The following is a 26,331-nucleotide window of genomic DNA, read 5'->3' as shown; positions in this document are numbered from 1 at the left end:
AAGGATGAGATGTTCTAATTCACCGTCTTACATTGAGGACGTGTCATTTTCTCTGCCACACTGTCTGTCTGATATTCCGCTCAACTTTTCTGTTGTAATTCCCACAGGCAGGCGGTATCCCTTCAGTTCACAGGCTATTAGACTGACCCTCTTTCTCCACCCCCCTTTCCCCTCAGAGGCCTGAGGCCTGGACGACACCCTGAAGAAGACGACATCGTGCCGGAGCTTGCCAGGAGCATCCACCCCCGAGAGCGACCTGACTGGGAAGAAACCATCAGTGCAATGGTGAGAAGCCAAGTGCTCTCTCAGTCTCGCACAAATTTAGCGATTGCCTCCCACACCCTCCATTTAGCATGCCAGTAGTAAAGAGAGGAGATAGCACATTCTCTCTGAAGCTGTGAAGATTGACTGCATGCAGTCCGACAGGGGCCTGAGCCAAAATCACTCTCAGAGTCTCTGAAGGATAATATTGTTCTTTTGTTTTATGGTGTTATTGCGTTTTACTGCCTTTTCTTATAGATGACATGACTTAAAGGTGGCCATATCGCGCGAATACGTGTTTTTCTGTGTCTTTGGTGTGTTATAAGTTGCCCATACATGTATAATACACGTAAAAATCTAAAAGCGTTTACTTACACAGACCTGCCTGAAACACCTCGTGTAACACATCCCCACAAATCCACGTCAGTTCGTGGTATGATTAGACTAAGACCGCCCAAATGTACACGCAAGTAAGTTGGGCGTATCTTTCAGTAAAATTGCTTTGGAACCTGATGTGGTGTTACATTTCCGTCACACTCTTGCAGTATTCAACCAATCACTTCACACTGGTTAACTGGCCAATCATAGCACACCTCTGTTTTCAGAACGATGGGCTTTGTAAAAAATCTTTCAGAGAGGCGCAGCAAAGAGGAGATCCAAACAAAATGGAAAATGCTTGATTTTTTTTGACCTTAAAGGAGCCAGTCTTGAGGCTTTGATTATGTTTTTTAGGTGTTTAACAATGGATGTTCATGTTTCTAATAAAAAAATGCTGTATATTTGACATATTTTGCTTTAGACTATTATTCACCCTGTCCCTCTTCTCACTAAACGACTGGATTTCTTCCGTTCTATATAAAGTACCTCCTTTCGAAACGCTCTGATTGGTAAAGCTGACCCGGTCTGTCGTGATTGGTTCCCTGCTTGGAGTGTGTGAAGATGTCCCACCCATACCATATAAGCCTCTCAGTGAACGTGTATTCATAAACTTTGGCTTTGAGCAGTAAACAGTAACCATGGCGTCAACTACACTTTATCAGTTAATAACATGCTAGTGCATGTGCAAACGTCAATCTCTGTTAGAGATCACATTTTCCCCCTACTATGGCGAGGGAAATGACACCGGACCGAATGGCATCAGACCTGTTAGATTAACTAACACTTTTAGTTTTGCCTTTTTATATTGGACCTGAGTTGGATAATAAAACGAGTCCGATGAAACGTTCTACAGACAAATATTTATTTGTAGAATTCCAATTAAATGGACCAATCGGAACTGAGTATTAATAGAGTTGTGTAATACTAGACAACCATATTAAGGTACTCTGAACATTAACACAATACATGTTCTTTCCCCATCTTTTGTTCAGTATTGAATTAGTTAAATTCATGATTATTTTACTAGCACTGACATACTTGCATGCAGTGGTGCAGATAAAGACCTGTTTCCATGGCAACCGTGCTATTGGCTGATGTTGTTTTGAGCACAAACGTTAGCCAGGTAGTATCAAGGGAATCACCATATCTGCTCATTCATATAACAAATAAATGTAATGCTCCTTGAGTTGGCTTTTTTACCAGCTTGCACCAGGGTCCTTAACTGTACGGTCAATTCTTGAACTATTTTTGCTGTCATTTATAGTGAAGTGAGACTGTGATGATCAACAAGACTGGCTGTCACAGAACCCGATTTGTAGAGTTTTCACACCACGTTTACACCAGCAGAAATGTGTGTGTTCAGCACCACGGCTCATTTGAACGCTGGATGGTCAAGAGAGTTGTTAATAAGCCCTCGTCTGTCAGCTTAAGAGCCACGCTTTCAAAGCTTTATTTATATTTCATGAGTTTTTAATCACTGACTTGTTTTGGTTGGCATTGCTGGATGACTTTGTGTGTCTCTCACTCGGCTAGGCATAAAGTGACTGGTAACAGAGTTTTATAAAGCAGCTGTCAAAAGATTTATTCTCTTGTCCTAGGGCAGGGACACTCTTTTAGCCTTAGTAAAACAAAATGAAGTTCAAGGCCTCGACTTTTTCATTTAACCTGTCTTTGGCCCTGTGGTGGTTTCTCTTCGCATCCTTTAGTCAGCTGATATACTTTATGGGGGCTACAGGTTGTCACTTATATTAAATGATATTCTCATTCTAGCGTGCGAGTATGGCTCTGTGTGTGAGAGTGCCTTATTTGCATAGATAGATGTGCATAGAGTTGAAACGTTAATGTCCTGATCAAGGCTATTGTCCACTGTGACTAAAATGCTTCATCATTTGAATGGAACTGTTGGCTGTATTAGGCTATATGGAAATGTTAGTTATGGTAAAGTTAAAAGCTTTTTCGCACAATGGTGCAACAGTGTTTTTAATGGCTGTGACCAATAACTTGGAAATCATGGTGGTTGACGGCCTATTCTGGAGAATCTGTGTATGCAGCACTTTCGAGATGGATGTGATTCACAGTTAACATGGGTCCTGTTGTGAGCTACTATAATTGTGCCATTTAGTTAGGAAGAGCTGTAAAGATGTGTTAAGTGAGACAGATTTGTCTCACATTTGTATTTGTGTTTCAGGCTCGCAGTGCTGAACTTCCGGAGCTGAGCTCTGAGCCTCTCATGCGCTCCTGTAGCAACACTGCCAGCATGAAGGTCAAGAATGTCAAAAAGTAAGTGTCAAACATTTACACAATGGTATGCTGATTTGCACCATGATTTGCGTTTTTTTGTGTATGCTTGCAAGCAGCATCGCTTAATAATTGGTTCTTTTGAGCATACAAACAATCTGACCTTTAAATAGACACAATGCATCGGTTTCATGCATTTATGTTTCCAGGCTCTCATTCACCAAGGGCCACTTTCCAAAGTTAGCCGAATGTGCCCACTTTCACTACGAAAACGTCGACTTTGGAACAATACAGGTAAGGTCACGCACATTTAACCTGCTTTAACTTCAGAATGGATCTCAGTGACTAGGCATTTAACAAATTCATTCACATTTGACAGACTTGCTTTGGATTCAAGCTACATATTTTATCAGCCCATGCATGCCCTAGGAATCAACTCACAATATTTCTGCTGCTAGCGTTATGGTCTAGTGTTCAACTACAGAAATGCAGAGACAGTGTTGTAGAGATTATCTGCTGATGTGCATGTGTGTGTTTCAATGTGTGCTTCAACTGGGCGACGGACAGGGGTCTGTCTCTAATGCGAGACTCCAAAGGATTGGAAACTGAGGATCAACATTGTAGTGGAGTAGGCGGGGCGAGACCGTGGTTCGAGACCGGTGAGTAATTTTTAATGAGCGCCAGCTGTGCGCGCACCGGTCTCGAATCACGTAGGAGATCGGGAGCATATAAGAGAATGAGCAAACGGACCGTCGAAGAGAGAGGACTGGGCCCGAACATGTTTGCATTTGTATTTATGTTTTGTTGGCAGGCGGTCGGCCGTGAGGGGCCCGCCAGCTGTTATTACTTTATTAAATGTTTAAATGTCTTCCGGTTCCCGTCTCCTTCCTTGATTAACATGACTTTAAAACCAGCTGTAGCAATTGGCTGCTGATACTGAAGCAACCAGTCTACGTTCCTGTAGCTGTAGTACACAAATACCTATAAAATGAATAGCTTAAGCTTAAAGTGTTTGCCAAATGCACAAATGTATTTCTTCCTTCAAATTTACATAACTTTAATTTCCCCCCAACTTTTGGCGTTCATTTTTTTAAAGTAATAAAGGACACTTTCTGTATCTGTACTTCAGAAGAGATGAATGGTTTCTGCTTGCTCAGTGTTTCTTTTCAGAATCGCTGTTCCTTTTCAACATTTCCACTTATTTTTCATTTCTCATTAGAAACTGTAGCAAGGCTCAGTTGAGGCATAAAGGGATTGGTGGGACGGCTGAATAGCGCCTTGTTGTGTAGGGACAGGAGGTGGGGTGGTGCGACAGTGTCGGAGATCTCTCAGCTTCTGTGTTCGGGATTAAGGGTATAATGGAGCGCCCACAGAATGAGAAAATAGATCGGCATGGTGTAGAGGGGCCAGACAATTTGGGGGGGAGTGAGGCAGCGGTTTCCTTAGGGGACTTGCGCTGTGTGAATAGTAATCCTGCTTTTGGAAGCCAGGTCCAACCCGCCTGAATTAGCCTGGGAAAACCTTCATGTGAGATGCCATTTTGCAATCACCCATGTTCCTTGAGGGCTTCACTTGTTTGTAGTTTTAATAGTTGTTAAGCCCTATCGATATTGTACAGCTGGTTGTGGCCCCGGTTTTCTCCAGTAGAGGGCAACAGCTCTTTGCTCTTATATTACGTCCATGCAACCTACCCATGATACCAGGGCACGACAACAAACAACATCAATAATTCTCTGTAAGAAATCCATGATAATGTATCAGAGTACAGCACAAAACGCAACAAATGCTGGAGAAGTCTCCAGCTCCGAGTAAATCAGCCTGTGGTTATGCGACAGCAGTTCTTGGCACGGATAAATCAGCAGTGTTTGCTGTGTTCTTACCAAAACCCTGTATGTCGTCCTTCTGGTGGTGATTTATGAAAGGTTTGTAATTACAGGCAGATGACTCACTGATATTCCCAAAAGAGCAGCAGAATTATTGGGTTTCTTTAAAAGAGCGCCAGAGAAACTGTTATCCACAGTTTATGGCTTAGACATTCAGCAAAGGGATATTGTTACTCATTTTAATCAATATTTTCTTCATAACAAGTCTACCAGTGTTGGAAGCGGTTGTAAATAGAAGGCTGATATAAATGTGCCTTGTATAGGAGGTTTATGTAATCCCTGCAAAATGTTTAGCAATGATCACTGCATTACTCACATGGCATTGACCTTCTTTCCCTTTAGCTTCAGCCATTGATTATATTGCTGTTGCACTGCTGTATGTGGGCATGCAATGGTGTTTTGAACACAACTTGCTTTTGGTTGTCCAAAATATATTATATTTATGTGCCCAATTCAGCTATTTTCTCACAATTGTTTTCAGTGCTGTGCAACAGCAAAAATGTACGTTTCCAGCCCTGTGCAAACCCCAAAGTTGACTTTGCATTTGACATTTTGATAAAGTTTGATACGTCGACCAGTTGTCTGATGGATTTGCTTGCATACAATCGAGAAGTTGTTTTGAATGCTTTTGTGGTTGTGACTCTTCCCTGTAACCCAGCCGTGTGGTGACTGGCACCATGAGCTCACCACAGCCAAAGACAAAAGCTACTTCAGTCACAGATGTGTTTTAAGTGCTGCCCCAGGATTGCACGTGTGTGTTGTGTTAGTGTTCATTGTGAAAGAAATAGTTTCCAGGATCACCCCTACATGTTTGTGAATAGACGGGAGAGGGCACTTATGTGTGTTTTTGGTGTGTCCCTTCCCCATTTTCTGATCCAGGCTCAAAAAGCTACACACTCTCTGCATATACAACCCCTTGACCTAAATCTTTGGTTGGGTGTCGCCTGTGCCATGGAATGTGTTCAGTGCCCACCATGCATCTCTTTTTTATGCATACTTGTTTAAGTTGACCTGTTTTCAAAACTGTAAAGTATTATATATTTTACATACAGGTTGGTACTGAAGGAAGACTTTTAGGAAGAGATGCACTATGCACCAATAATCAGTATATCCTGTCAATCAAAAGAGGAAAAGAAAATGCTATGAATTTGTGCTTTATATATAGAAGAAAGTGATGAAATATTTATTTGATCATCAGTATCGGCACATATAACTTTGAATAATCTGTATGAATGAAGAAATTTAGTATTGGTGCATCTCTACATTTAGGACTACGTTAGAAGCTTTTTTAAGTGGGATTTTTCATCAGACAAATTTTCTGTCTTATTTTTTCTTTTCCAAGTTATATGATATAAAACATCAGTCTTTTGTGTTTCTTAACAGTATGGCTCATCTTGTGCTATTCTCAGCTCTGTCTCAAGCTGTTTGAATTACCATCCTCAGCCTGAATATTAACCATTACCCTCTGTCTCACATCATTTATCTCATCTCTCCAGGTCTTCGTCACTTATATCACCTGCAGAGACAGTCAAATGCGTTTACCCCTCAGCTGGTACACATGGCTAATTTGCTCTTATGCTTTTAGTAGGTTCGCATATCACCTGCAGGTCAAGCAAGACAGTATGGCCTTATTTTCTCCTCCCTCCCTTTCTCCAAAGATACTCTTTGCTTTCTTTGCTGTCTCTCTTTCTTCAAAAACTTCCATAGCAAGTGTTATTGAGATGAATGTGAATGATCTCTGATGGCTCTCTCTATGCATTCTAGAATTCCATGCTCTGGAATGGAAAATACTCTTCATCCCTGTCTTGTTTTCTCTTTATTTTTCATTCCCACCACAGACCAGAAAAACTTGGAAACGTCTTTTGACATTGGACTTCTTAGAGTTTTATTTATAGGGCAATATTAATGTGTCCATCAGCACCATCTGGTGCTAATGGGCAAACTGTAGGAAATATCTCCTGCTCTGTTAACATTGCTATCCAGATTTATAAGTCAGAGGAAATATTTTGTTTTATTCTGACTAGATGACTGAGTGTCTGTATTTTTCTATTTCAAACTGTTCCAGAATAAATCTGATCTCTTCCAAAAATTAATTTCAACACATATCAATGGTTTTTAATCCAACTACTTTGATGTGTAATATTTGCTGACAGAGCCCACAATAAAAGTAGTATTTTTAGATTTCTAATGCAAACTGTGTATTATATTGTCTGCAAAACATTTAGCAAGTCAGCATTTTGAATGCATCAACCCCAAAGAGTCCCATGTGTTCTGCCCCGTCTCCATCAGAGCATGTCAAACTGCAGCATGCCTACAGTACCAACCTTGAGTGTACATGTGTGGCCACATAAATCAAGTCAGTCAGAGTTAACCCTATACACCTACATGCGCTTATGAAAGACTGCATATCCCAGCTGGTATAGTGGGTTACATATCAAATGGAAATGGCCTGTGAAAAATAGTTTGGGGAGGGGATCATGGCTGCCAATCTTGTTAGCCACGCCCCCTACCATTTACTCACAAACAAAGCCGATAGCTCCACCCCCTGTCTTTTCACACACTGTAATTCAAGAAAATAAGATGCTCAAATGCACAACAACAATCTTAACACTTTTTCATTGCCTCAGGAAGTGCATTTCATTGCAGTATGTATAAACTGCCTAATCTCCGTGTCAATTAATCTATCCACCTTCATCTCTACAGCACAGAGTCCTTCATTTCTTAACCGCATGTCTCACCACCACTGCCCCATATCCAACCCATACCCCCCCGCAGACTCTTCATCAGTGCATTTCAACATTGCTGAAGCAGCTAAATAAATGCATACATCTGTTTGTCTCTGTGGAAATGCTGGTCAAGTAGGATGCATACAAGCCTCCGCCACACCGCTGTACCTGTGTCCTGCAATGTGCTGTTCTGACACTCTTGTATATCTGTGGAACTCATTTGGGGAAATCGTTTTGTAAGATCTCTGTTTGCTCGGTGCTGAGCTGGCTTTGTTATTGATCTTTGCAGTACACCACGTGTGTGCAAGCAGCTTTCTGTGTGTCTGAGGGTTTAGCTGGCAATTAACTTGAAGCTTCTTGTGTTCAAGAATGATTCTTGTATTTCTTTGTGAGAAAATTCCTACCTTGAATGATTCTATCTAGAGGTTGACCAAATAAACGGGACGGTCTTTGGTGAATTTTTAATTCTGCGTTATCGGCCGATTGTGCCGCAAATTAGGTCGATTAACAGGCAGGTGCATCTGTGACTGCAGCCATGCCTTGTTAAAAGAGGAAACTTGTGGCTCAAACGTGCATTTTAACTTTCCTGCTTAAATGTGTCTGTGGGTCAGAGTCTGTTTGTACTTGGAATTAGGATGGGTTTTGGTCAATCATTTTATCAAATGGACGAAATATGTGCACACAATTAACAAATTATCTGAAATTGGAGAGAAAACATTCTCCTTTCTTGGCTATTCTCGTCAATAAACCAAACTTCAGCAAAAGTTGAAATCCTGACTTGTTGTTTCCCCTCGTTTACGCGTCATGTCCATACTCGGTGGTCTTTTGTGGCTGTTTAAACGCATTCGACCACAAGAGCGTCTGCTTTACTGTCAGGCTTTCTACCGCCCTATAAAATTGAATAGAACTAAAAGTTCAGTATAACTAAAAACACAGTTATTAGCAGCAGGTTGGGTAATATGAGTGATTTTTTTTTCATTTATTTTAGTTTTCACTTATGCCCATTTGACCAATAGCAGTGTATGCCAAAAAGTATTCTTCAAAACAGTTTGAGACTGTGCTTAAAATTTTGAGCAATGTATTATTACTATAAATTAGACTGCTTTCTCGTACCCTGCAATAAACACTTATTCAATCTTTCTCAATCAAGTGCACTGATTTGAGAAGACAGGTCTTCAATAAATGTTTAATTTAAGCAATATTCTGTATCACTTTTTATTACTTTTAGATTTTATGAAATGAATGTAGAAAAAAGAAAATCGGCCAAACATATAGGCCACAAAAAAATCAGCATCATATATCAGTCATCGGCTGGCCTTATTTCTAAAAGTCTGCATCGCCCAGAGAAAACCCATGTCGGTCAACCTCTAATTCTATCACTTTTGGCTGCATAACTTTTTCTTTGTTGGCAGTTGTCCATTGTACAGTATACTAGGGCATTGTTCAAGTGAATCAACGAGCATCATCTTCATAACAAGATGTCTTACTGTGGCATTAAGTTTACAGTCTTTTGTAATTATGAAGGTGCGTTTCTGTTCAACCTCAAACAAATAGCATTTTCACACAATCTCACACAAATGAGATTCTAAGATTTTGTGCAATAATCCGTGTTTAAATCTTTAAGGAGATTGTTATAATTGTTACCCTCTTCTATGTACCTTAATCTCATCCACTTCAATCTGCCGTCTGTTTTAAATCCTGTCAAAGCAGCCTTGCCTAGTTATGTCATCTTCAGAAGTGCTGCAGGATCTGGGTCCCGCCTATGCATTGAACCACTCCACTTTTGCCCTATGGGCACATGCACTCAGAAACACAGCCATTCTGCAGCCAAACACGAAAATACCACTCGTCCCACCCCCTTCGGTTAAGGAGTGTGTAGGAAGACCACTTTATACTCACGAATCTGAGTTTACTTCAGCAGTCCCAGATTTTTTTCTGCAAAAGGGACACATCTGCATATACTGGAGATGTTGGAAATGGAACAGAAACGCCCTATTTGTATAATTGCATATACATTAATGGCATACTCATCTGCTATAAGATTATGCCATAGTTTTCTCAGTTTCATGGCATGTACGGCTTTATGACCTCCAATTTCATTTTAATGTAGTTTTAAAACATTGTAAAGGATTTACCCTGGTAAATCTGGAAGGATGCCCAGCCTCTGTCCAGCAATCTGGGTGAAGTAGGTCACTATTGGATTATAATTTTATAGTATTTATAACAGTTCAGAGAGAGTTTGTGTTATTTTCATGTATGACATGAAAACAAAAAAAGAATTCTGTATTTGGTGGGTTGTCGGATCAACTTGTTGGTCTTAAGGAAGCACTGCATAATTGTTTAATGTATAAAGCCCTGTATAATTTTGTATGTATTTACTTTCATATAAATGTATATACAACTGCAGAAAAAATTAAGAGAACAATCTCAAAATTATTTTCAGTTTTTCTGAATTTACCATTTATAGGTATGTGTTTAGGTAAAAGTATATTTTTTTCTGTGAATCACCTAATAGTATTTCTCCCAATTTTCAAAGAAATAATATATTATTGTTTTTATTTGAAGAAAATAAAAGCTGGAGCAACAGGTCAAAAATAACAGAAAAGATGCTCTGTATTTTTTAAGACCTCAAAGACTGCAAGGAAAACAAGTCATATTCACTTTTAAGCAATACAACAGTAATATTTGAAATTAACTTAAAAAAAGTTCACAAATATATGTTTTGCGATAACCATTATTTGTATCACAGTTTTCATGTGTCTTTTCATACGGTCACTCTTTCACATTGCTGTTGGATGACTTTGACACTCCTGATTTTTGTTCAAATTCAACAGACACTGGACTGGAGTGGCCACAATACATCTAGAAATGCTGATTTAATTAAAATTTTGAATAATCTCTTAACTTTTTTCTATGGCTGTATATTATGTTAAGGGTCATGTTCATCTGTGCAATTTTGGAATATTGTTGACACTGCGCAGCCCCAAGGATTGCAAACAGATTTAAATTTAGCAAATAAATAGTCAAATAGATAGATTTAAATATATAATCTATAAATATATAGATATCTTTTTCATTGCACAAAGCACTATCACAGTCCTCACAGAAGCTGATTATGCATGATAGCAGAAACATTGCTTACAACAGGCAGTATGCACTTTGACAGTAAATATCTAGCAATTTATTGTTTAAAGCAGTAAACAATTTACAAAAGCAGTGCTTTGATGGGCTGTAGCTACAGTGCTTAGGTGATATGGGCGTATAATCTTTGTAATCTTCCAAATGTTACATAGTATGTTGCCCTTTTCAAGTTAGCTAAAATTAATCTGTGCTGCACTTGTTTTTGTGACATGTTAAAAGAGGGTTTAACCAAGCCGGCAGTCTACTTTTAGGTATGTTAACATTCCTGCTAAGCCTCTTAATTTGATATGTAACAAAATACTTCAGGGTGCTGATCTTCTGTTGGAATTTGTCCACCAAAATCTTGTGGCTCATACCGACACATAAGTGAGAAACTTCATATCCATCAGACATATGTAGTTTATTTAGTGGGATCTTTCAATGTTCACTATTGCATAACGGAATTATTTTTCACTGGAGAATAATGTTTTTCTAAATTGCTGGAACACATATTGTTATCCTAAGCAAATGGCACATCATGTGTCATTGATTAAGTCAAGGCATTTTTAAAGGCATCCCCACATTTCAGCTGTGGTCCATAAGCGCTCATATTTGTTTTGTTTTGAATGACCTTCTCCAACACCATGAAATCATCCGAGCATAGTGCACGAAAGCCTAAACATAGCCGATACCAACCTCCCTCTCCAAACTCACATGCTGAGACGACCATGTGTTTCTGAGGGAGTAAAACTCTTGGGAAGAATTTTTCATTTATTCAGGTCGAATTGCAGGACTCTTGGATCGGTCCATGTGAGTGGCTGCCACGTTTCGCAATGCTTCTCCAAGAATTGTTTTTATCACCATCAGATGTTCTGTGATGGCTTGAGTGATATTTTCTGCAGTTACTACTTTTTATTAGTACGTCCTCTGCTCTGGTACATGAATGCTCAAGAACCCCCAACTGATTTACAAGAGAAACGTGTCTGCCAACGTATTTGTGTGCACAACCTTGCACTTCAGTGCTCTGTGTTGCTGCAGTATGTTTATGAGTACAGTTCACGTTATGCAAATTACATCATCAGTATAGTACGGGCATTCCATTTCTTGCAGTATTAGTTTAACCACCACGTGGCAACCATGTCCTGTAAGCATCGATTCAAGGTAGAGGTTTTGCTATGTCGCAATGTGCAGGAGTCAATACCTGTGTGTACGCATATGAGTCGAAAGCTTTGCGTTCCGCTGTACGTGTACGCTTGACTTCACGTACAAAAAGGAGTATGACACAGGCTTTACTGTGCGTTCATACCGCCGTGACTCTGTTGCCAGGTGCCGCTAGTCTCTTGCTACGAGGTTGTTAGGTTTTCCTAGCTTTGGTTGCTCTATTAACATTTATAAACATACTCTGCTGTAACGGACGATAGACGGATGACATTATCTCCACTGCTTTACTCCTATTGGGAGTCGCCCCCAAAAGTTGCTAATCATTTGCATAAAGTTTAGCAAATCTTAACTTTGTCGCATCGCTACACACGGCCACTTCCTGTCGCCAACAGTCGCTGTCACTTGTGTCGCTGGAAGTCGTCGGCTCACTGTTGAAATGAATGACATTGCCTCCCTTTGTCGCTGGTTGTCGCTGGCAGTGCGAACGCACAGTTAGGCCACCTTTTTTCTTCATTATCCATGAGGTCCTATATGAGAGACGGGCAGCAAGAGTTTGTGTGACCCACTTGGAATCCACATCTGAGTCGAGGCTTTTAACAGACTTAAGTATTTTCTTTCTTAAGTGTCCGTGTAGGCCATTTCCTAAATAACTAGCAAGTTGTTTTAAAGGATTCGCTGTTTAAATGAAAAAAAAAACTTTTTAGTTTAATATGCAGACAGTGTGATATAAAGTTCTACATTCAAACAGTGACACCGTAAAAAAGTAACCTAAACTAATCCTGTCCGAAGCTATTAATGCATTTTTTGTGTACAATCACAATAAGAACAATTAGTATCAAACAAACTGTCTGGTATGAACAATGTCCCATTTTTATGTGCATAATCCATAGGTTTCAATGTATTAACAGGATGATGATAGTTTCTTGTAATTAACGTTATTATTACTTGAATATCTGTCAGGGTGGCAATTATCTTTAATAAATGTGTCTAATGTCGTGTTGACATAACTCTTAAGAACTGCCTTAAAATATTGAAGGTAAATAAAATAATCAACCTCTCTAATAGATCAGTTGTTGCACAGCCAGCTGACCACCTCTGGTTGCCCAACAACTCACTTTCAGCTTTACACGATAATGAACTCATTAAAGTGCCTCTAAACAGAAAATAACCCATGCTAAACTACAAGACATATGGAAGCTCTTTGTATCCCCTATTGTCAATTCTGTTACTGCAATTGTGTGATTTGTAGACAATGCTGCCCGAAGTGCCTTTTGTCATTCATAAAGGGTTCTGCAGACCTTCTCACTGCAGGACTAACATTTTTCTCTGTCACTCTGTTCCTCTCTCTCTGGACCTCGTTGCTCCCAGGGGATCTTAAGAAGAGCGAAGTGCACATGCTGGAGAACCGATCTGTGCTCCTACAAGGGCAACCCCCACTCCCCAACACTTCCCACTGTTTCTTTTGACTCGCTGGTCCTGTGCTTTGTCCCGGGGACTGTACCATTGACAGCGAGCTGGGGGGAGGTGCTGGGGGTTGGTAACAGTGGGGAGTGCGTTAGAGTCCGAGGATGAAAACGTGTACATGTGGTGAAGTGACGCCACTCCAGATTGGTGCAAAGGAAGAACTGCTTGTTTCATCTTCTTCTGTTCCTTTGATTTCATTTTTGGACAGCAAACTGGAAGTGTACTTTGATGTAGAGGAAGTGGCAGAGAAATAACACTGAGTGAGAAAGACAGACATACCAGCGCATTTAGAAAATTAGGAAAACAAAGTGCAGAAATCGTAGAAGCTTTGGAAAATTGGAATACTGCAAAAAGCCTGCCAGCATTCACCCTGCTCTGTTCACGGGAACCTCAATCCGTGTGCTTTACAACAACTCAGCCGGGACGGTGCTCTGGGGGAGGTGGGAAACTCAAATGACATCTGTGTTCTGCCGGGTGGATTTGCACTGGACAAAATCCTCCAGTGTCCAATTCCCACTGTTTCTCACACATACCGACTGAATGGCGATAAAGCTTGAATGTTTGGAAGTACGGCTTCTTCTTTGAGCTTCCAGCGTGCACCCGGTATCTCAGGGTGAACAAAAGATGCTGCGCTAGTCAACACAGACGGTATGTTGTGCCTCTGTAAGTCTCGCTTGTTCTCTCTCTCACTTGTTTTATGTTCCGCTTCTACCCATATCTCTACCTTTTATCTAATATGCTTTTTATTTACTCTTAAAGACTTTATATCTTCAGGTCTCGGTAGGGCTGTTGACCTAATGATTTTTATTTGAGCTCAGAGCAGTTTTGTGCTCTGGAGGTTTGCGCCACTAAATAGGTTTCTCTAACTGTTCTTGTGGGGAGATCCGTGCCTCATGAGTACTCCTGTGTTTTAATGTGTTTCATGCCTGTCGCTGTGTATGAATGATTAGCTGAAGGATCCCATAAAGCATAGAGGCTTTCCATAAGGGACCTCTCCTCAGTCAAACAATAGACTTTAATGCTTTGGCCCGCCAAGAATCAGCTCCGCAAAGGATTTCACCATGCATTCATGCACGAATGCTTCTGTGTCCCATGTGCCTCTGTGGTCATTGGTAAAGTATGTTTCCTCTAACCATTTAGGTCTGGAACCCAGCTGAATTTTCCTGGCACTTGTGTTGGAATACCTTGTTTTTCTGACTTTAGATACCCTGGCACGTTTCACTGAGTTGGTATTCAACTACCGTGAATAACTGGGTCATTAGTTCTCACGTTACTCTGTGTTTTCCGAAGAGCTGCACCGGCGTATAGACCTCATAGCATATACTGAAGCTTGCTGCAAACTTCTATGTACACCTGGTTTGTGCCTCTCTCTAATCTCTTCCCACTCTTCTCAAATAGCCCTGCATTAGCAAGCCAGTGATTTGTTCCTTTGCTTCCAACAGCATTAGGTTTCACTTTTTGCTTGTAAGGATGTGGAATGAAGAGAGGAGACTGTGGAACAAGTCTCAGACTTGAGCTCAGTAAGGCCTTCATGTGGTGTTGTAAAGACATCTTAAGTTTCACTCAGTCTCACTGTGGCGGATATTTAAAACGTCGCAGTTCTGTGTAACCCTGCTGTGGCGCTTTCACTCACCGTGACAGGAATACAACCTACCGGCGGCTTTCTGACCCCGGCAGTGTAATTAACCCTGCGGTACATGCATAGGTGAGAACTGACTGCAGGTTTTAGGGCTCACATGGTTTCTGTCGTTTAAAGGAACAATTGTAAGTTGTGACTTTGTGGTTGATTACTTTAGATAGACGAGCAAAACAGTGTTGAGGAGAAGCGCTGGATTGTGGTTGTATTTTAAGATTTTAGATTTACAAAACCAATTGCTGGTGTAAGCTGGGTTTAAAATATTTTTTGATTTACCTTTTGTGAACGACACTAAAAAGTAGTTGGGAATGCTTGCTACAAGATCACATTTCTCACTGTAATGAGTTCCTGACAACAGTGACGGACCTACCGACCTAACATGCAAACATTGTGCCAAATGGATTTCAAATCTTGGCCGTCTCTGTTTACACTCGTGCAGATAGCCAACCTTGTTGGCAAATGCTGTTTTCTGTAATTCCACCCACTATCGCTTGGTAAAATTGGTCTTTAGAAATAGCTCATTACTACAAGGACAAACAGCGTTTGAGAGGAACATTTATCATTATTTGCTCTTTAAGTGATTCTTTTCTTTAATCACTTTTTTGTAATTTCTAACCTGTTTGACTTGTCCATACATAGAAGTAAATAAATGCCGGCAATGTTCGATTTCAATTCTTCAAAATATCTTCTTTTGTGTTCTGCAGCAGAACTAACATAATAGAGGTTTGAAATGACAAGAGGGTGAGTAAATTATGCCAGAATTTTCATTTTTGGGGGAACTGGCCCAGACCTACCATGCAAACGTCATCTACCGATAGACTTTTCCTCACCAAGTTGTTTGTTTGAGTGCTGCAACTATCAGGCTCCTTCACTCAAGCTGTTTAGCTCAGGATAGAGATGGACAGATACTTGATTGATCTCAAGGGAAAATTTAGTCAATTGTTCAGGTATCAATGGATCCACCTGTATGGATGCTCTTCAAGATGAATGCTTTTTATATCAACTGGAGTCCGAATGGCTGTTCAGATACGTTTTCTGTTTGTGTGTGGCTTGTTTTGTTAATCTTTAATGTTTTCCATGCAGTGATATTTAGTGAAGCCCGAGTCTAGCAGCACATGCCAGTCTTTGCCTTTTGTTCTTGGCAAGACAAAGATTTTTTCTCTGTTTTAAATGCAAGTGTTGTGTGTGTTACTGAGGTCATTTCTGGTGTGAATCACCCATCTCACACTACGATCAAAATGAATCACAGCATGAATGTGTCAGTCAAACAACACAAAACAGTGAGGCTTTCACACACACTGTGTCCATGGAGTCAGCGTGTGAAGATGATGTAATTGGTAGCATTTGTGTTAATACATACGAATGTAGTATAGTGTATTTGTTTGTGATCTGTTTGTTGTTTAATTTAGTTACAAAGCAGATCCTTTTGTCTGTCATTTTCCTATCTTTCTGTCCATACTAGAATTGCATCATCATTCATCTTTATTTATTTATTCATGAAAGTTCATTTATTAATAATGTGCCATTTATAAAATTATAATCTGATCTGGGCTTTAGAATTGATCGAAAGTGGTTTTGCATTCCTGAACAGTTTTCAAGTAAGGTGATAAATCTCGCGCAGTGTCACCGTGAATTATCCATTAAAGGCCGTGATAGAATAATAATGATGTTTCTCTCCCTGTCTCTCCTTTTTATGCAAAGATAAAACAACAATTTGACTTGAAGAGCTTCCTCTTTGTGCCCCTGCCATCACTGCATTGCATTGTTGAACTTTATCATCATTTATTATTCACAATATGCAGGCTATATGCTCAGCTGGTGAAAAATCATGTAACACATTTGATTCTCCAAACCTTGTGATAGATGCCTTGTGTTAACATCAGCCTGCAGCTGACACTAAAAGATGAAACTTGTTGGTGGTTTTGACTGTTGATGCATCTTTCTCTCCAAATATTTTTTTTAACAGCTGACCCTCGCAGATGAACAGTGCGAACTGACACGGAATGGCCTGGAATCAAAAGAACCTGTGTATCTGGTGCAGATCTACTGTCAGGTAGGACACGCTGCTTAAAAGTTGATTTGGTTGTCAGACGTCTGGAAAAGTTAGAGCAGCTGTTTGTGAACTTGATTTGAGCACAGGAAAACGAAGTCGAAAATATATCTGGGTTTGTGTGTGGAAACCTCATTCTGTCCTGAAGTGCGAGTAGATCCAAATCCGCAGAGCTGCTCCTGTGTGTTTATGAAGGAAAAACATTTAACAGCTGTGGATGCAGATCTGGCCAGGAACCATATGACAAGAGAGGGATCAGACACACAGGAAAGAGCCCTTCAGTTTCACTCTCATTACAGTTTCTCCAAACAAACACCGTCTCAGTGCTCTATGAAATGCAATGGAAGCAGATTGACTGTTTGCTGTGTTTGTTTTCCCTATGGCTGCACTTGTACACCAGGCTCTGCAGAGTGCTGTTTTTGAAGTCTTTTCTTACTGGCTCTGACTCAGAGGGGAATGTGTTTAGGCCAAATCAAAAGCGTTGAGGTTTTCCATTACTCTGAATATGGACTGTGGCTTTCAGAGTCAAAAGCCATTCTGAAAGAGAAAAGACAAAATAGTTTTTTAAAAGGACTAGTATCGTAAATTGACAAAAGCCTATAGTAGAACAGGTGACGTGCATACTAGATGCATATAAAAACCTTCTGGAAAACTTTGGAACATGCCGTCACGTCTACTTCAGCCAAGTGATCTGGTTGGTTAAAGGGGATATCATATAAGATCATGCCCCTCGTGGACTGTAGGTGCAGGTCTGCACCAGCACACCCTGTTCCTGAATCAGGCAGCACGAAGCTGTCAGGTTGATTGATGCTTTATACAGGGCAGCCACAGAGGCACTGGGGTGGAGGGAACCTGCAGCCTCCCATGAGAACCTGTGAAGAGGACGTAAACACATCCAATTCATTCCCACACTGCTCCTCAAGAATCCTATCACCACTACGTTACATTCATATTCTTCAACATCTTTGCATTGGGAATGTTCAGGTGATTCACACAGCCAGCGATGATCCTATCTGAAGCGCATCCTCTTGTCAGTCAATAATGTAGTGCATTTCATTTAGATTAGAGCACTGCAGGCTCAGACTGTGTGAACAAACCTGCTGGGAGATATTTAGCGATGTTTAAGAGGCGCTCATGTACAGACTGATTTGAGTTGTTGTGCTTCACTGGTCCTACTGTAGAATAGAAGTCGGTTTGAAGTAGAACACCGATCAGCATGAATAAAATGATCAATTATAAAGTTTTGGTTTCGTAGGTTCGGAGTAATAACATCATAAACCAGCTTTTCCCAATATATGTTAACTGATAATGTGGACTTTGATAACGTGTATGTCTGTCTGACTACTGAGGAACAGATTCATTGTCTGTCTAGTTTATGACAATATTGTTACAGAACAAACAGGAATATATAAAACAGATAAGGTTTTATCAGTCATTGCATTGTAAATGATAAAATGTTTATTAAATTGTTGTAAGTTGATATAGATCAGAATCTCCAAAATGTATTAATAAAAATGTGCTCTTGAAGACAATTGTATTTTCAAGCCGGTCATGCCACATTCCATCTTTTATTTTGTATTAGCTGATAAAATCCAGAACTCAGCTGCTTATGCTTAGTGTTGTTTTCTCAACAATAAACACAATATCTTTCCGATGCGATGTTGGAAAAATGGGATCCAAAACAACCTCATGACATGCAAATTCTCCACATACATAGACTGGCCTCATACAAATGTTAAATGTCCTTTTTTTGCTATTTATTAATTTCAAACAGTTCTGTATACAACTTGTATTCATGCTATCTGAAAAGCATGTACAGATAAAACAGAAAGAAATGTAGCATTTATAAACAAAAAGGTATTTAATTTAAATAAATTAAATAAATTATTTAATTTAAAGGGATAGTTCACACAAAAAAAGAAAAGCTCTGTCATCGTTTATTCACCCTCATGTCTTTCCAAACCTGTATGACTTTCTTTCCCTTGCAGAACACAGAAGACATTTTTAGAACATTAAGATGGCTTTGTGTTCATACAATGGAAGTCAATATTGTTCAGTGTTGTTTGGTTACCAACATTTTTTCAAAATATCTTATGTGTTCTGCATAAGAAAGATAGTCAAGCAGCTTTGAAATGACTCTACATATTTACTGAAGTTGAGTAAATGATGAAAGAATTTCCATTTTTGTGTGAACTATTCCTTTAAAATCTGCCCGATATTGTCATTCTAATAAATGCTACATGAAGTGAATTTATCATTCTAAAAAATTAGGTTTGCATGATTATGTTATTTGCCAAAACTGATTTGCTGTTTTTTCTTTAGAAAATGCAAATTTAGTTCAAAATCTTTACAAATTTTTGTTTTGTGTTCACTGTTTCTCCTCTCTGTGCTTATACTTCTCACCACTTGAAATATTTATTTTTCCAGGACCAAAAACACACTAGCTTGCTGGTTGAATGTGGTCATCGTAGTCTATTGGCCCATTGAGCTTTGGCCAGAAACTATGCCCTTAAATTTACCCTGCACTCTACCAGTGAGAGACTGAGACCAAACATAAACATGCCACAAGGCCTATTTGTTTAGCTTTTGAGCTACAACCCTCTCTTACCGCCCCACAGGGACGTAGCTGGATCGTGAGGCGGAGCTATGAAGATTTCCGAGTCCTGGATAAGCATCTCCATCTCTGCATCTATGACCGGCGCTTCTCACAGCTCCCTGAGCTGCCCCGCTTCGACAGCCTGAGGGAGAGAGCAGAGGTACGACCCGCTTCTCTTTTAGTGCTCCCCTGGAGCCAATGAGCCATTTTGGGCTTTTGGCTGGAAAAGTAGAACGGCCAGACCTTTTCATGGTGCTTACCTAGAAAGATGCCCCTCTTATAGCAATTCTAGTCATCTGTGAGATTTGTGAGTGCTCCGTTAACAGCACCCAATGGCCTATACTGTGAGACGTTCGAATGGATATCCCTGTGGTGTTTATGTGCTTGGAAAGCCTTTCCCGGCTGAGTTCGGTATCTCCTGACATTTGTTTCACCGATGAGTGTGCTTGAACTGTGGCATATTTTCATAGCTTAACTGATCTGCTTTAAAGTTTGAGTGGTTGATAATGCAGCCCATTATGTTCTGCAGTAATGGAAGTCTTTTTGAGATGTTAAGTGGAAGCTCCCACAATAGTGTCATGTGTAATTGGGTACTTTGAGCCTCCCTATATAGAAAAACAGCTGAAGGTCATATTTCACCTTGTGGATTGTGCCGCCTCTCCAGTTTTACGCATATTACAAGTATTAAAGTGAGATAGTAGGGGAGTCTTGTTGAAGATAATTGTAGCGGAAGTGATGTCGAATGTGCACCCAAAACTAAAAGGTTCACTGATCTTGTACCGAACACACGTAGATGTCCCAGCTGTCCGTATAGTCTTTTTTGACCTAATTATGCTTCCTTTACTGCCAATTTGGCTTCGCTTTAACATTATGGTGAGTCTGTGCCAGCATATGTTTGGAAAAGGAATTGACGAGAGGGTGGATCCTGGGACAGTTTCTGCTGGAACAGATCCCGCTGGAACAGATCCCACCAGTGCTCTTTGGCCCATGGATTTAACTGCCTCTCATGGGCTTTCATTGGCACTTTTACATTTCTAGCTCCTCCCTTTATCTGTGTTCGCTGCCAACCATTCACCTAAAAGACACATTATTATGCTAATGCATAACCAATTAAAAGTATATGGTCACTTTACACATTAGTGTAAATATTTTAGTATAATAATAAGGGTGTGCTCTGCTCATTTTAGCATCTCTGCATGATGGAGAAAGATACTTTGAGATAAAACAACTGTGTTTTGACCTGCCTTGTTTGCGTTTAAATTATAATGTATTGTAATGGATTATAGATATGCTCACATTATGACATTTAGAGGAAATAAAGTAGGTCTACCCAGGATGTGTTTTAGCTAGTAAAAATCCGAGACACTTTTTTGATTTTTTATAGAGCGACTATGCCTCAATTAGCTCTGAAGGCTACAATTCTAATCCGGCATAAAAAGCTTTAAATCTTTTTTCAGCATTTTCAAGTTTGAAGTAGGTTTGTCAAACAATTAATCGCAATTAATTGAATCCAGAATAAAAGTTTATGTTTACATAAAATATATCTGTGTACTGTGCATATTCATTTTGTATTTATAAAAACATACACATTGATATATTTAATAAAATATACAAATTAATAAACATTCATACATTATTTTATTATTGGTTGATATGAATAAATGTATACATTTCCTAAATGGGTATACTTGTAAATGTATGCATGTGTTTAAGAATACAAAATGCATATGCACAGTACACAGACATATTATGTAAACACAAATTTTTATTCTGGATGTGATTAATCATGATTGACAGCCCTAGTTTGAAACCACCGGTATAATTGATGTCATCTACATTTTTGGAACCTACAGGGAACTTAAGCGTTTGGCTGATGAGGTCATATCCCCTTTATTGTACCAGGAGGGATTGTTTGCTGTATTCTTAGTATGTTCTGTTAGTATTGCTGTTCAAATTTGGAGAAAAGTTTTGAACGTTTTAAATCGGTCAAAGATGAGTTTGATTAATAATGAAACCAATCCATCTCACAACCTCACCATAGGACTTGGTGTTAGAGCCAGGTGTATTTATTTTTCACCTCATTTATAATTGAAAGTGCAGCTGTATCGCTTTTAAAGTCATTCACTTCAGCACACACACTGTCTCCTAACCAAGCGCACTGTGACAAGTTTCCACTGTCAGGAAATTTGTCTGCCACACTGAATGTGAAACTGCTGCTTGATGGTACACAGGGGGTTTTGATGTTTATAGTGCAGGTATGTGATGTAAATTTTTCAAGCAGTGACATTTCAATGTGGGTTGGTTATTCTGTTTAATTCTGAACAATGTTGGTAAACGAACAACGGCGCTACCCATTCACTTCTATTGTAAACCAATGGGTGCCGCCATTGTTCGGTTACCAACATTCTTCAAAATATCTTCTTTTGTGTTTCGAAGAAGAAATAGCATCAAACTGATTTGACATGAGGGTGAGACTGTAAATGTTGGCAGAATTTTCTTTTTTGGGTGAACTATCCCTTTAACTGACCTAAGTATGCAGTATAAACAAGTTGACCAACTTTTTGTTAGGGAGCCAAATGCTGCATTCCTTACATCTACCCTACCATTTCATAATGAGAAAGCGCAAAAGTCATTCGTTCTTTTATGTTGAAGAGCTTATAGGCCTGTAAGACATGGTCTGCATTTATAGAATTACTCCCCTGTAAGTTATCACGCTCTTTTAACCGTTCCTTTCTCACTTTTCTTCTGCAAACAGACAGTTTCCCAGATGCTGATGGCTTACCTCTCCCGTCTGTCAGCAATTGCTGATAACAAGATCAACTGTGGGCCGGCCCTCACATGGATGGAGGTACTGATATGATGCTCTGTCATTATGATGTCATTTTAGCAAAAAGTGCTTATTGAGAGCTCTGAAATGTCTTTCTTTGCGTCTCTGTTGCATCTTTTGCAAAGATGATGGTGTGTTTATAAATGTTTATAATGTTTATAAAACATTCAATATTGTATTTAGAGTGCCATATTTTGAGCGAATTACATTTCTCTCTGCAGGTTGACAACAAAGGGAATCACTTGCTAGTACATGAGGAATCGTCTATCAATGTTCCAGCTATTGCAGCGGCCCACGTGATCAAACGCTATATTGCACAGGCAGCTGATGAGCTATCATTTGAGGTAACAGGGCTGAAATGAACACATAATATGCTGCTGTACTAGTAAAGACTATTGCATGAAGTGCTTTATTAATGTATATCCCTTTCACAGGTCGGGGATATTGTTTCAGTGATAGACATGCCACCCAAAGAGGACACCACCTGGTGGAGAGGAAAACATGGTTTTCAGGTTTGTTCCGTTTCATTTAGCCTTTTCATTTTATGACAGGTTTGAAACGGCAGGTTGGGTCCCACTGGGGCAACGCACTGATGTATTTTGCCATTGATTAAAAGGGATCAGAGTAATTCTCCCATGATAGGATTGAACCAGCTACTCAAAATCTGTAAGATTTCATTATAAGGGTTTAATGCCACTGGCTGCATTTCTTTAATATTTAGGTCGCCACCTCCCTAAAAAGTGTCAAAAACAGTTTTGTGATTGGTCCTATTAGCACTAAAAGTGATGCAATTGTCAGTATGTTTGGAAAATATGTTTCACATGTGGAAAAATGTAATTGCAATGAGCAGTTATGGGTAACTGTTTAATTTCCAAAAGTTTGGTGCACACATTCTGGATAATCTTTCCAAATGGGCAAACTGGTCTATTATTTCCCCACAAGCATATGCGCAGGATTGCTCTTTTATTAGCCCTGTTTATATTCAGTACTGTGGCGTATTTTGCATTTTTAGTGGTAGTTTGTCTCCATTGAGTCTGTTAGAGTGAAAGTGTATTGAGACTTGATCATGGTGGCAGATGTGTGGTGGACCCATTGGGAGCAGGCAGATGCTGAACTTTGGCAGGCCGCAGCTGGGTCGGGTAGCTAGCTTCTGTCCAGATAAAAAGACAAGCTCAAAGTTGTTCCAGCTATCATATTGAGAAGGTTCAAACAGGAGTGTTAAGGGAGTCAGGAGGGTTTTTGTTAATAGGTCTGTGATTGTTGACATACTGAAGGTTATAGCAATATATTTGGTTAATGTTTTCAACAAGATAAGCTCATGGCATGCATTAGATAACATAAGGACATGTCAAACCAAACTCTTGTACTGATCTTGTTTAATTTATAATTCATCTATGATCGTTCTACACATTAAAATGAGTAAAATCAAACTTGGCTTTTAAAACAAGTGTGTGCATTTGGATATCGGTTCATATTGCTGTGTGAAACTGCTAACCTTTGTATCATAATTGAGTATTTCTGTCTGTCATTTTACAAGTTTGGTGAACCTTGAAGTTTGTAAAAACCTAATATGTTAATATTTTATAAAGGTTTTTAGCTTTCCCGGAAATGACACAGGCATCTTTTATATGGCAAAGTATAAAACATGGCCATGAAACTTATCAAAAGAAAAATTATAAGCTTGCGACCGCCGCGACACGACACACGGCTTGTTTAAATGGGATTGTTGCATCGTGCCATGCCACATCCAGTGTGCACGAAATGTACTATTATTGTAAATGTAGTATTACGTCCGGTGTAGACATGGTGTAAGTTTTAACATCATAAAATATGCAGCATTAAACCATAACAGCAGCGTGAGTGGCAGCTTTTCAAAATATAAATTTTGTTGCTCTGTCGGCTTTAAACATGACTATAAATTGATCTAGATTCCCTTGCATTTTAAGAAAGCCCTAGCTGTGACTAAACAACAGTATCCCAATTCTCTAACAGGTGTTGTGACATATGATTGTTCATCAGAAGTCATCAGTTTAATTTTGATTTGTATTACTTTTTCACAGTTTAGTTTAGCCCCCTTCCTTTTGATATGTATTGTAAAGAAACAATTTAGCATATTGACCCAGGCAGGTTTTTCAACACATGTGTGTTTGTTTCTATGACACTGCATTAATGATTAGAATGTTTACTTCATTTCTTCCTGGATGTAATGGGAAGTGCAGAATGGAGAATGTTATGATGAAGCCTTGGCATTTTTCTCTCTGGGAGCTTTTCAGACCTTCTCTGTTCTCCTCAGGTGGGGTTCTTTCCCAGCGAGTGCGTGGAGCTGATAAACGACAAGGTCCCGCAGTCGGTCACCAACTCTGTGCCAAAACCAGGTACCACAACACACACAACCTCAAATCCTGCTGGGGCAGCTCATTGGTGCCACTGCTCACGTGTGTATTAACCATCCCGTAAAAGCTCACTTCTGCTGCAAGGTTCTGTAAACAAAAACCAACCCGACAAACGTGAGGAATATAAATGCAAGGTCATGCTTGTTATTCAGAGTCAGACGCTTTCTCCTGAGGCTGTTGGGCCTTTTAGAAGATGCCGAATTTTCTAGTGTGGGATATGAATCACATTGGAGAGAGAGAGGGGAGAGAGTCTGTGGGGTGCGTTTACACTTGAATTAGCTAGGACAGATGCTTACCGGAGCCTCTGGGTCCTGTGCATGAATCACAGATTCTCAAGCCATTATGAGAAGATGACTACAAGCTGCTATTTGATGTTTTAGAGCCTGTCAAGCTTAAGAATGACACAATATTTTTCAGCTGCTTTTTCAGGAAGTGTCATTTCGGATTTTAACAAATGGGGGCAAGACATGCAGGTTTCTCAGATCTCAAAGCACATTCTTCGACACACTGTTTGGAAAATGTATGGTTCTTACCAAACCTACATGTCTTTCTACATCTCTTTCACTTTCTCTAAACCCCTCCCTTATCCCACAGATGCTCTGTGACTTCATTTATCACTTCCATTAAACAATTTAATCTTGTGCAGTTGTTTTCTTTTCCTTGTTTCACTCTTTTTGGTGTGTCGGTGAGGGTTTGCTTGTGTATTTTTAATGCACATCATGGTACAGTGTGGTACGTGTTTATTTCCTCTATTTACAGAAGTATGAGGAAACGTCTTTCAGGCCGAGTGCTGAAAAGTCAAACAAAACCAACTTGTTTAACAGCCGTATGAAATGGAGTGTTTCTAGTTCTTACGTTCTCAACACATGTAATACATTTAGTCATGTTTGGAGTGGCCATGGACCGTGTGGATTGAACTGAGCCTTTCATGAGAGGTCAGTTTACATCAGCGCTTTGACGTAACCAGCTAGCCAAACCCTCCGGAGATCTATCTATCACCTACAGACATTTCTGTTTGGTTTTGGCCGTCTTGTGTGTCAAATCCATGCGTATTGGCACCCACAGAAGGGTGAATCATCATGACTCATCGGACCAATCAGCATGCGGGCTTGGGGTGGGTGGGGGTCTCAGAGCTTGCTTACGGTGAGTGTTCGGCATCTTGCAGAAGTAGTTTTATCACAGGGATGTGTTGACATGGCACTGTGCAATCAGCACAAAAGATCAACAATGATTATTACACTATTTACGGCAACTCTAGACAGCAAGTCTTTATTTCAGAATGATCATTTCACAAACATTTTGCTTTGGTTTAGCCTTTTTTCATGCTTGCACACCTACTGACCTGCCTGTGGTATGTATTTTTAATGTATGTTGCATTGCTTTGCACTTATTGCATGCATGTGTAATGCATTATTTGACTCTGCTTCCCCCAGCGTCCCCCTGCTCTGGTCTGCGGCCGGCCTCCTGGAGTCTGTTCCCACCCTGTGCGTGCTGGTATACTCCCCAACGCCTCTTTACTTAGGAATAGAGGAATAGTTCATCCAAAAACAGGACATGTCATAAGTTTCATAGTTGCAGAACCTTACTTCTTTTGTGAA

At 39.8% G+C, this 26,331-nt stretch overlaps 1 protein-coding gene across 1 annotated transcript in view; it reads left to right on the top strand.

Moving 5' to 3' along the window:
* Nucleotides 1-26,331, top strand: part of arhgap32b (Rho GTPase activating protein 32b) — a 71,331-nt gene that overhangs the window by 27,148 nt on the left and 17,852 nt on the right. Inside the window, 10 exon segments of the mRNA XM_056730879.1 lie at nucleotides 177-285; nucleotides 2,828-2,919; nucleotides 3,087-3,171; nucleotides 16,834-16,920; nucleotides 19,536-19,673; nucleotides 22,269-22,361; nucleotides 22,562-22,684; nucleotides 22,775-22,852; nucleotides 24,634-24,715; nucleotides 26,167-26,217. Coding sequence (XP_056586857.1) covers nucleotides 177-285; nucleotides 2,828-2,919; nucleotides 3,087-3,171; nucleotides 16,834-16,920; nucleotides 19,536-19,673; nucleotides 22,269-22,361; nucleotides 22,562-22,684; nucleotides 22,775-22,852; nucleotides 24,634-24,715; nucleotides 26,167-26,217 — 938 coding nt within the window.

Source organism: Triplophysa dalaica, chromosome 19, assembly GCF_015846415.1.
Source record: "Triplophysa dalaica isolate WHDGS20190420 chromosome 19, ASM1584641v1, whole genome shotgun sequence".
NCBI lineage: Eukaryota > Metazoa > Chordata > Actinopteri > Cypriniformes > Nemacheilidae > Triplophysa > Triplophysa dalaica.
Note: the sequence above shows the minus strand (reverse complement) of the source record. Positions and strands in the feature narration are given on the sequence as shown.